This window comes from Rhagoletis pomonella, unplaced genomic scaffold (assembly GCF_013731165.1).
Source record: "Rhagoletis pomonella isolate Grant_MI unplaced genomic scaffold, Rhpom_1.0 Rhpom_scaffold_00011, whole genome shotgun sequence".
Classification (NCBI taxonomy): Eukaryota; Metazoa; Arthropoda; class Insecta; order Diptera; family Tephritidae; genus Rhagoletis; species Rhagoletis pomonella.
This window is the reverse complement of record NW_023458565.1, coordinates 5,701,078-5,713,827: the sequence shown is the minus strand read 5'-3', so window position 1 is coordinate 5,713,827 and position 12,750 is coordinate 5,701,078. Positions and strand designations below refer to the sequence as shown.

Genomic DNA, 12,750 nt, shown 5'->3' with positions numbered 1-12,750 from the left:
CACAAACACCTCACATGGGCGGCATACAGTGTGGTCTGTATGCATTGTTTTCGTGCCTGGTTTCGACCAAAAAAAAAGTTATACCAATCTGAGAACCCCGGCTAGCAATAACCTGCGCGTTTGCTTTAGCCCTCAGAGGTTTAGCACCAGGAAATCGAAGTTGTTCCAAAGCTTATTTGTTTTCTGCCAGTTTGCAGTGTTTAAGGTAACTATTAAGGAAGCGATTGCTTCTGCGAACAGGCCTCTGACTAGTTTCATGGCATAACAGGAAGATTTTGATTGACGAAAATCTCATATTTGAAATTAAAACCAACCAAAAGCTTGTTGAAGCGATTGTGAATAAGTCTTTCGAAGATCTTCCCCACTGAGTCAAACGTACAAAGAGGACGATAGTTGCTCGGATTATTTTTCCGCTTATTAAGCTTTGAAATGAGAATCAGGTCCTGTCGCTTCCACGATCTTGGCTACTCTCCCTTTTGAATACACGTGACGTATATTTCGGCGAATATTGTGCTGACTTACAAAAATCCTAAGTGCGATCTTGGGAACTTAATCTGGACCTAAACTTCCTGATCCTATTCTCGAACTGAAAGTTGTTATAAAGACTCCCTGTTTACAGCCAGTTTTCAGTGCAGGAGTCCCGTCCATGGTGACTAAATATTAAGCGGAGACAGTATACGATTCTTTCCTCGCAATACTCGAAACTTCAGCTCAGACGTTAATATTAGATTAGGTTAGGCTGGCTAGCCGCTGCGTTATTTCGCAGAGAGCATTAAGCTGCTTACAGATTCTATAAAAAAAAATCTGCTCCGCGCAAGCAGAACCGCAGTCTTTCATACTAGTAACGCCAGTACGCCCCGGGAAGCCCAATAAACCGTATATTTAGTGCCTTAATATTAGCCGCACTCGAACATACCGTTTGGTTGCAACTCGATAGCTCTGGCCCCTTTTTATGGCTAAAATTCTGCCTATAAAATACTGAAATACTTCGACATCTGGCATTATTTACTAAGTTTAAATTTCGCGCAGTATATCGCAGCGTCTATTCCGTCGTCCACTTTTGTTCCAACTATATACACAAGCACCAAGTTAGTCATCCTATTGCCCTCCCGCTAGCCCTCAACCACAAAAAGGGCTTTCGTATTCGTTCCAAAGTATGAACATAATTAAATACAGTTGCGGGATCACGAAGTCTCTTCATCTAAAAACTGTTGATGCATTAAGACTATTAAGCAATTTTGAATACAGCAAATATTCTTGGCCGTAGAGTCCGCCAGTAGAAGATGTAAGATATTATACTCATTTGAGCAAGGATTTCTTCTTTACTGCTATCCACCAGACCAGTACTCCATTGAATATTTAATATCTCAATATTGTCGCAAAGCAAAGATCTGCAGTTTTTCGTCCAAGGTTTCAGCGGCTATGGAAGCTTCGAAGAACATAAAATTAATTTTTCGGGAAGAGATATCATTTTCTTTAGTAATCGTCTGTAGAGCGCTGGCTTTCTTATTCATTTAAAACACCTTCAACACTGTCACCGATCTATTTCATAAATGGTTAAAGAGAGCACGCATTACCACGAGCACACATTAATATCGGTAAATAACTACCAGGATAAGGCCAAAATGAGACCAGAAGCAAAATATAAAAGACCATTTTTTAAAAAGCGAAGATGTACCGATCAAGATTGCGGTATTCACGGGTAAGAACCTAATAGTCAAGAACTCTAATCAGCATACAAAAAGAGAAAGTTACAAAAATCAGATGGAGGAAGAAAACAAGTAGTACATACATATTCGTCATCAATGTACTGCCGCGTTCATTATTCAATATTGGGTTCGGGGCGCCATTTATATACAACATAAAAGGCTGGGAAGACTGATGGTTCAGCAAATATGAAGTGCCGTATCACAACTGACCTAGATAGAGATAGATAGACAGCTGATTGAATAAAGCACTACGACCATTAAGTCTATTATGCCCTCAGCTAATCACAGTACTTCAACTAGCTCTAGAGACTCTAGAAATATCAGAATTGATTCCGGGGTAGAGAGTGTATATGGTCCTCCCTTGACCATAAATACACTATGCTCCCCTCTCTTCTACGTGCGACGGCCACACACTCTAGAAGGAGGTGCAATGGAGTCTCCTTGACAGCGTCGCAGAAGCGACATAGGTCACAAACCGGATTCCTAACAAGTGCCCTCTTAACCTGCAGTGACCCATCAAAATATTCGTAATGATCCTTAGTTACTCCTTAGGGAGGCCTATGAGTAAGCTGTATCATTTTAGATTGTACCCTTCTAGTAGGCTTTTGGATTGATGAAGTCCCACGGTATTACGCCAATACAGTTCCCGTAGCTTCATGTTTTCCTTCCTGAGCGCTTTTATTATCGTGTTGGGAATTATTGAAAGAAAGGGCTCCGTTCATATAGGAGTCGTGGCAGCACCCTGTCTGACCAAATGGTCTGCTTCCTTATTGCCTTCAACTCCCATGTGACCTGGTACCCATAGCTATTGGAGGTGGCAATTCTCAGCCAGAGAATTAGGCCTCTCTACACACTTAATAACTACCGAGGATTTGATCTTGAAGCAAGGGAGAGCCTTGAGTACAGCCTGGGTATCGCTTAAAATCAGGATTCTCGTTTCGGTACTTCCTTCGAAGGTTATACTCAGCACACAGACAGATGGCATAGATTTTCACTTAAAAAAAGTTGGGGAAGGGTTCCACATTGATTTCTTTAGATTTTACTCAGTGGTTTTAGACTACATTTTTTGTCAAAATGTGTCCATCTTTTTGGTGCGTGCAAGTTCCACTCCTATCACATACCTCCATCGGAATCTCTATTGAATGTAAAATTGATTCGCTACAAGTTTTAATTGTACCAAGAATCGAAATCACCGCATCGCTAGTTAATTCAATACGAAATTCACATTTTATTTAACAGCGCAAAGCAAAAGAAACTATATAAGTAAATACGATTTAAAGGTGTGAAGGCGTCGTCAATTGTAGTCACGAAAATGAGCATTTAGTGCTTCACAACCAACTTAGCAGCGAGAAATGCAAAACAACTCGCGGCTGCTGCAACTCAGCAAAACCATTGACAATCTTCGTTATATGAACTGACCAATGCACCAACTGATTAGGTGACTCGACACAAGATGGTGGTTGTGAGCGACTGCATAGCAGTTTGGGGCTGTTTGGCTATTGTTTACGGCCAAGTGGCACGTAATGCGCGCACAAATAGCGCTCAAAATCACCCGGCAAACGGCGACATTGCCGCCACGGAAACACTTGTTTCTCGACGGCCCAGTCACATTCTAAAGAAATTTGCAATTTTAATTCTTAATCGCAGCCGGCGGTGGTGGTGGTGACCAAGCCAACAACTGGCGAACTGCTGATCGGACCATCAACCCACCAGCCAGCCAACAAACCAGCCACTGTGGCCAGTCTGTGCAGGCAGACACCCTTCGCTCCATGGCGCGTTTACGTTCATCGTGTTGAATTTATGCAAATTTATGCGACAACGAGCGAACTTTTCTGGCAATTTGTTGCATGTGGCAGCGGATGTGAGTGTAAATGTGTGAGTGTATGTGAATGCGCGCCAGTAGCGCAGGCGGAGCCGGTGGCTATGTTGCCAACATACATTTGTTGCCATCGTTTGTTTACTATTTTTGAAAGGCGAAAAAAATAGCTGCTGATAGTTGGGGATAGCGTAGCGCTGCGTACGTTGGCAATTAATTGTGCGAACGGCTGGGCTGCTGCCGAAGGAACCCTGGCTGCTAAGCCAACGGTGGTGCGCCAGTCGTGACAACAAGCAGCAAAAGACACACACACACACACACACACACTCATACATACATATATACAGCAAGCGTCAAAAATATGCATACCTTGGCGTTTTGACTATTTTGATTATTAATATTTTCCATACCAAGTTTTTCTTAGTTAATTTTAAAGTAAGGAGAACGAAGGTACTTGCCTACGCTGATGACTTGGTTTTTGGAAAATTCTTGCCAGAAATTAGTGAGCTGATGGAATCGGCACTGTTTACAACTGGGTCAAAGATGGAAAAAGGAGTCGGCTCGGAACCTTCCAAGAACCTTCAACCGCCAAGAACCTTCAAATAACATATCGCCTGCCTGATAACTATAGTGTCGTTCAGGCGGAGATCTTTGCCATATCGAAGGTGGCTTGCCTCTTACGGGATAGTATATCTCTGTCAAGGGAACATCACCAACGCTAGGTGGTATTGAAAACGTTAGGCTCCAATGCAGTAAAGTCGAAAGAAATTCGGAAATGTCGTGCAACTCTGTCCTCACTGAGTCATGTCAAAACCTCTCTCTGCTGGGTTTATGGATACAGTAATATATAAGAAAAAAAACAGCCGATGAGCCACGGCTCAGAAATACAAACAAGCGAAGCGGGTAGCTCGCTACTGCCAGCGATTTCGTTTCTGCTATAACTAAATACCTATGGATCAATCGGGACGACTGTGAGATCTCAAGCTCCTTGTGGCCGAGATTCAATAAGGTCCTACTGAGGAACTATGGTCACTAAACTTATCTGCAGTCAGGGCTCTTACTGGTGTCGCCACAGGGCGCTGTGCTATAGCACCAATGCTCCGGCGATGGCGTATACCAACAAGCTGCCTCTGCAGAAGTTGTTGCGATGAGGACGAAGAGGAATCGGTTCGCCATTTCTTGTGTCAATGTCCAGCTCTCCATATAAGCATTTGGGATCATGCTTTTCCAATAGATTAGGGAGATAGCAGAGGTGAAAATATCGAACTTCCACGACTACATCCCGATAGTAAATGGTTTGACAGACTCAATACCGACAGTATAGAATAACCTAGGTTTGAAGGATATGCCTCCTCCTGGTACTCATATTTAGACGGCATTCACAATGGGCAAATCTGCCTCTGAGTGGAAGTATGAGTCATTCGTACGCGCCTTCCTAATCTAACCTAACCTTATTTTTTCTTAGTTTTCTTATGAAAATGTAATTTATTCAACAGCAAAAACCACAAGAATATATATATTTTAATTTCATACAGAACTCGGGGAAAATGCAAGAAGTACCAAGAAATTTTCATCGAATTTTTCAGCTTTTGAATTCGATTTCTTGGTATCTATGCAGTTTTGTAGCCCATTAAATTTTGTTTTGCTATGAACACATTTTTTTCTATATAAAAGAAGGTACGCAACATCTTCTGCGAAAAAAAAATCCTAAAATCAACGGTTAATTTTAGAGACTTGGAACTTGCATGGCATATTAAAAATTTGTCTAAAAAATCAAATTGAAAAATTAAAAATTTCCATGAAAATTTCTTAGAATTTCTTGCAATTTACCGAGTTCTGTGCGTAATTAAAAAAAAATGCAGTTTGTGGTGTTGAAAGAACTACCTACATATATTTTTAATAAAAAAATGGTATGGAGAATATAAATAAATAAAAACTCCAGTGTATGCATGTTTTCGACGCTGACTGTATATGTGCATATATAGTTACATACTTCTGCACATAAAAATTAACTATGCATGATCAAGGATTAAAAGCACGCCCACACAGCTGAAGGAGCTTTTTTTGCAGAGATGTAGGCGAATATTTAAGATTGCGCCCAAGCACCTTATAGCCAGCCATTCCGCCACCGAGTCCCTACTACAGCTGGCCTTTTTTTTTTGTTGTCGTACAGTGTTTAGCAGTTCTCATAAATACATATATACGCATAAAATTAAGTGTTTCCACAACACCCGAACAGTTCAAAAGGCCGAGTCTTTACAAAGCAAACAGAATGCAATTTAATATTTACTCGCTTACTGGACGCTGTAGCTGTATGGCGTTGAACTACATACGTGAGTAACTAACGGGTGATTTTTTTGAGGTTAGGATTTTCATGCATTAGTATTTGACAGATCACGTGGGATTTCAGACATGGTGTCAAAGAGAAAGATGCTCAGTATGCTTTGAAATTTCATCATGAATAGACTTACTAACGAGCAACGCTTGCAAATCATTGAATTTTATTACCAAAATCAGTGTTCGGTTCGAAATGTGTTTCGCGCTTTACGTCCGATTTATGGTCTACATAATCGACCAAGTGAGCAAACAATTAATGCGATTGTGACCAAGTTTCGCACTCAGTTTACTTTATTGGACATTAAACCAACCACACGAATGCGTACAGTGCGTACAGAAGAGAATATTGCGTCTGTTTCTGAGAGTGTTGCTGAAGACCGTGAAATGTCGATTCGTCGCCGTTCGCAGCAATTGGGTTTGTGTTATTCGACCACATGGAAGATTTTACGCAAAGATCTTGATGTAAAACCGTATAAAATACAGCTCGTGCAAGAACTGAAGCCGAACGATCTGCCACAACGTCGAATTTTCAGTGAATGGGCCCTAGAAAAGTTGGCAGAAAATCCGCTTTTTTATCGACAAATTTTGTTCAGCGATGAGGCTCATTTCTGGTTGAATGGCTTCGTAAATAAGCAAAATTGCCGCATTTGGAGTGAAGAGCAACCAGAAGCCGTTCAAGAACTGCCCATGCATCCCGAAAAATGCACTGTTTGGTGTGGTTTGTACGCTGGTGGAATCATTGGACCGTATTTTTTCAAAGATGCTGTTGGACGCAACGTTACGGTGAATGGCGATCGCTATCGTTCGATGCTAACAAACTTTTTGTTGCCAAAAATGGAAGAACTGAACTTGGTTGACATGTGGTTTCAACAAGATGGCGCTACATGCCACACAGCTCGCGATTCTATGGCCATTTTGAGGGAAAACTTCGGAGAACAATTCATCTCAAGAAATGGACCGGTAAGTTGGCCACCAAGATCATGCGATTTGACGCCTTTAGACTATTTTTTGTGGGGCTACGTCAAGTCTAAAGTCTACAGAAATAAGCCAGCAACTATTCCAGCTTTGGAAGACAACATTTCCGAAGAAATTCGGGCTATTCCGGCCGAAATGCTCGAAAAAGTTGCCCAAAATTGGACTTTCCGAATGGACCACCTAAGACGCAGCCGCGGTCAACATTTAAATGAAATTATCTTCAAAAAGTAAATGTCATGGACCAATCTAACGTTTCAAATAAAGAACCGATGAGATTTTGCAAATTTTATGCGTTTTTTTTTTAAAAAAAGTTATCAAGCTCTTAAAAAATCACCCTTTATATACAACGCACACTCAAATGCATATTGTGCTATGGAAGCTATGGAAAAAGTGAACAAACTTTTACGCAAGCATTTTTAGTTATGCAAATGCAACAACTTTTGTGCAATCAATAAACAAAAATACACATTCGATATTTTTCGCTCTGCACACAATGTGGGCTGCGAAACTTTCGCATTGTAAATTATGCTCATAAAATCGTTTGACAAAATATTTACTGTAATTTGAGTCGCTGATACATATTTATGTATGTGTGTGTTGCCCATTATTTTCTTTAATTTCAATGTTTATTTGAGTTTGTTGACTCCCTTTTTTTTTTGTTATTGAAATTTGAATCAATTCATTTAAGCTCGGAACACTTTGACGACTGCAACTTCACGACGTAACGACAGCGACATCATTTTGTCGACAAATGTCGCCTTGAAGCCAGCTTCTTAAACATTTTGAAGACCTCAGCGACATAGCAAACAGCTGATTTTAAAGTTTTACATTTTGGTATATTTATTTCACAAATTGTGTATTTTTATTTAAGTAAATAAGAAAAACATGAACAATCAAGAATATGTGATTAATTTTGCGACAATTTAATTTTGCAACACTACATCTACTCATTGTCGCCGGCAAAATTAGAAATAGATTTAATTTGGCGACGTCGACAATTGCAGTCCTGCAGCCAAGATGTCGTGCTGTCGTCAAAATAATTGTGTCGGTAAGAACGTGTGTATTTAAAATTTGACAGATGCTGCTTGTCGCTTGCTGTCGTCAAAGTGTTCCGAGCTTTAGTTGCACTGCGATTTGTGCAGCTGCGCTTGCAAACGACGACCACCAAGCGTGGCAAATTGCTTAACTTTTTTAATAAGCGCTCTATTTTTTCCTTATTAAATAATAAAATAAATGAATTGTTTGTTTGTGCTTTTCATTGCTGCTTTTGTTTGCTGAATTGTGATATCTGATTTTTGAGTAATTTTTCTGCGAAAGACCACCAAGAAGTGCGGGAAATGAGAACGAAGCAATAAATTTGACATATTTATACAAAACTCTGTGAGAACAAGCGACCGATGTCCAGAGCGTATTTTAAATTTGGAATGGCAACAACACTCAAAGTAGTGGAGAAGACAAACTCGAGCGCCCAGTCGAAAGCTGCTGGAGCTGATGGCCTGCCCGTCGAGCTATTTGAGTAAGGCGGTGACAAGAAATACGACCACCATACACGCCAACTGCCGGGGGTCCAGCCTTTTAAATGCGTAGCAGCTCTGCTTGACCGGCTTCTGACCTCTAGGAAACTTCGTTATTGGCACACAGCGTTTTTCGCTATAACTTTAGCATTCATAGTGATATCAGACAGAGTCAAATTTCACTGTCAAAATGTACCCCTGTTTGTGGGAAACCAACTTAATCAAACTTATGCCGGTATTCGGTAAGCAGGCCCTAGTCACTAATATAGACTTTTCGTGGTGAACATCGATTTTTCCACTCTTTCGATAAGCTGCCTCACGTCTCTAGTCTACAAAAAGACTATAATTAGTCATTAGACCTCTTAAGAAAGTCCTTAACAATTTAGCTTCAAAGTCTACTACCCACACAATGGGTGCTAGCCCATAGAGACAATCGAAGTAATTGTGCAGCGGACGAGCTTACGAAGAAGGGAACCACACTGTCTAACGGTAACTCTTATCATGCGGCGGGCATATCGCCAACTACCTGCAAGACATGGCTCAAGACACACACGACGCACTTATTCGGTTAGAATGCGCTCCACTAAGGCTGGTCAGTATTATTACCGGCTACTGATTAATGGGAAGGCATGTCAGCTGAATGGTTTGGCCGGCCAACGACTTCTGCCGAAGTTACCGCAACGTAGACGAAATCTAGAATGGGGAACACTACCTCTGTCACTACCCCGCCCTTTCGTGGACGAGAAGACACTGATTTCAGCACCACCTTTTTGAATGTCTGGCCGATCGAAGTGAAGCAGTATTTCTAGGAGAACGGACGGGTTCGGATTTCGGCTCTCAATTGGTATCACAACGAGCCCGCTGGGGCTCTCTCCTATGTAGAATGAAAACGGCCGCTTCAACCTAACCTTACCTAGTCAGCGGGCTCTGAGCAGGTCACAGAAAGAAATATGTGGAGGAAGAGGTAACTGCATTCTATTTTAATCTAAAAACCGCGAGAATGAAGGAATGAAATATTTGTTTAAAAACAATTTTACTTGGAAATAAAACTAAATACTTTCATATCATAAAAATTAAATGAATTAGTTTTTCTCGACTATTGCAACTGTTTGAGCAGCGCGGGCAAAATTACATACATACATGCTTATTCATTCTATTTGAAATACGCATTCAGCTGACTATCACTGTTTCTTTTCAACAACCATTTTTGATGAACTTTTTTATGGCGTTCTCTTACTAAAAGCCCAAGTCTTCTGAAGTCACAAAAATAGTCACTAATTTATAGTCTCAAATTTACTGACTGGAAGTGAAGCAGACTTGCTGAATACCAGCGCTAGTCTAATCCATCAATTGCAGACGAATATCTTACTAAGTATTATGAAGTGAAATGCCGACGGCAAAACAAATCACAACAGCCCGCAAAGTTACACAAGGCGCTTGCGTGCTTTTTGCATCGATTCGAATTAAAGCACTCAAGTAAAACCAGCAAAAGTTTAAAATAAATATATTTTATTCCTCAAAGTTACGTTATTTCCTTGGTAAATTTTGCTGCTCGTCATGAAAATGAACGATAAATTTATTAACAAAATTACGTCTGGAACTGACTTTGTCTGCACAAATATATGTATGTATCGGGTCAAAAGAAAAGTCTGCGCGGCTTTATGGGTAAATTAAAAATGAAATTTTTTTTTTTATGAAAATTAAATTCAATCAAGTACAATATTATTTGCGACCTTTTGCCATTTTTAGGGTAGCTTCTTAATTCCAGCGGTGTAGAACTTCTGTGGTTCATCGGCGTAAAATTTGACCGAGTTTCAGCTGCTCATCGGTAGACCAATTTTTTATCATGAAGAGAGTTTTGGAAGAGATAGAAACAAATGGAAGTCAGATGGTGCAACGTGCTAGCTATTCGATGGATTCGTTAGAACCTCTCTACCAAGTTCCGTTAATTTTTTCCGAGTCATCAAATATGTGTGTGGCCAGGCGTTGTCAACAAAATTTCCTTCCAATACCACCAAACACTCAACATAACCTTGTTTGCCGACAGTCCAGGAACTACAGTAGTTTGTGAAGGGTCATCGGTCTTTGAACACGGTCTCCTGCGCTTCTGATGCTCGTTTTCAATCCAATTTTCATCGCTCGTAAGTCCGATTTCGTCCCGTTCCAGGAGCGTTTCACTGCTGGTCAACTAAATTTCGAGCTTCTTTGTGTAACCTTTTCTTTTAAGGTGATTCCAAACTGTTATGCGGTGGATATTTGATGCCTCCGATATCTCCTGATAGCTTGTTTCACGGTCTTGCTCAATCAGTAGCATTATTTCATCGAATTTTCCAGTGAATTACCGACCAGAAAAACATCGTCCAGAAAGTCACTGACCAATAGGAATCTCGAGCGGGACTAGGAGCTAACGCAGACAGGCGTAATACTCTTGGCAAGAAGATATAAGGTCCCAATATCGAGGCCCCCAAAGCTAGGTAGCACTGAGCTGACAATTAAAGCTGATGTGGAGGAAAGAGTGGGAGTTACTTGTGGTCTAAGACCTTCTCTGATGCATTCGTACTACGCAGCAGACTAAAACTGTTCTATGGTTGTTTGGTGTAGTGGAATGCCGCAAAAAAACCTCATACATCAGGCCAATGGAGAGAGTTCAGCGCCTCGCGAAACTGTACATCACGGGGCGCTCTAGAAATAATTCCCAGTTTACCGCCCGTTCACCTATGCGCGGAAACCGGTGCTTCTAAATCGGTAGGAAGATTTATGGTCACAGGGGAATCCAATTTCAGAACCTTTGGGCACGGCTTAATTGGGGTGGAAGCACTGACTATATTGCAACTGGCTTTAAGTGAGAACGAAGGTTTCGCATAACGATTGAGGAGAAGAGATGGCGCAAGGGAATGAAACCTAAAGTGACAACGGGAGTAGGTGCTGGAGTAAACTGCCGGTAACTGAACTACGGGAGGGCAATAAGGTCAAATGATCATTACAACGTATTTAAGGCAGAGGTTTTCAAAATGAGAGAGCAGCGGAGATAGCCTACACCGAAACGAGAATCAACTCAAAAGTAAACCTATACTTAGACAGTCAGACGGCGATTACGGCAGTGGTATTTGGTTCGCAGCCGGAAAACAATTACAAGCTGGCCACAGAGAGAAGGCTGCATATCTCTTATCGAACACTTGTTTAACGACGATAAGAGACGATAATATGATTAGGCAGTTCAGGTCTGCTTACGGAGGCAGCTCCGTCGGTGCGTAACTGGCGCATACTAATATTCGATTCTTATAACAAGGATTGCAGAGATTACCAGATTTCTTACGGCGCAAATCCTGGTGGGGTTCATGCACCAAAAATCGGTATCATTAACGTGAACAGGGTCTGGAAGTGTCGTGAGCGGGAGAACAGGGAAACCTTAGAGCATATTTTCTACCGATGTCCTGCACTGTCGAAAACACGACCAGCGAACCACTTCGAATAGTTAGAGACCATCTCAAAAGTAAAGCTGGAAATTCTACTAAAATTCGCAAAAAGCGTTGACATTCTTTGTGATGCCTACTTTAACGCCGAAAAAACGACGAGCTCCAACTGGCAACTGGCTTTAAGTCGAGCTCCAACTAGTACTTGTTATGCCCACGCTGAAGGGCAGCAAATGTCTGCACTTTCGCGTGCATACAAAAATACAAACAAACGAAATACATATGTACATATCTACACATTTGGCATGCAGTTGCACTTAGTGTACTACCCACCTGCAGATCAGGATATCCGTAGGCGCTCTGATATAGCACCAATGTGGTGTAAATTATTGCCACGGCGAGTGTCATTGCTTGCAGTAGACGCTTGTAACGGTGCGGCAATGACAACAGGAATATACTCATTATTTTAGCCCGAAGCGTTGGTGTATGGCAATATTACTGATTTTTGTTGTTATTGTTGTTGCTGTTGTGGCAAAATCGATACACTTTTCTGACACAATGAAGCGTCGTTGTAATAGCTTCATGAGTGGATTTGTTGATTATTTACGAACACTTTTTTTTCTGTAAAATTAATTGTAAGCAATGAACGCAATAGGTATGTAGTATTTTATTTTTTTTAGCTTTTTTCACAATTTATCGCCGTTTGTTTGCTTTTTTGCGCTCACAATACACTTACATAAATTTCAATGCGAGTTAATTGAAAGGAAAATCGCCACAAGTTTGCACACAATTGACGCATTTGCGCTTTGCCCCACTAGTTTTGTTTTCGAAATTCACTAATTTTTCGCGCAACGCAAAAGTTTTCTTTTTATTGGTAAAATTGACAAATGCAATTCATAGAACTTCCTCATTAGTATACTCTTTATGTCGTCACTTCAGCAACTTCAATTAGTAAACATTAAATTGAATAACGAAAACTCCCTAAT

The 12,750-nt window shown here is 40.9% G+C and overlaps 1 protein-coding gene across 1 annotated transcript in view; it reads right to left on the bottom strand.

Moving 5' to 3' along the window:
- LOC118747316 (fringe glycosyltransferase-like) overlaps positions 1-12,744 on the bottom strand; it is a 156,427-nt gene extending 143,683 nt beyond the window's left edge. The window contains exon 1 of the mRNA XM_036481349.1: positions 12,098-12,744. Within this exon, the coding sequence (XP_036337242.1) occupies positions 12,098-12,226 (129 nt within the window). The 5' untranslated portion in view covers positions 12,227-12,744. The remainder of the gene's footprint in view (positions 1-12,097) is intronic.
- Between the last annotated feature and the right edge of the window lie 6 nt (positions 12,745-12,750).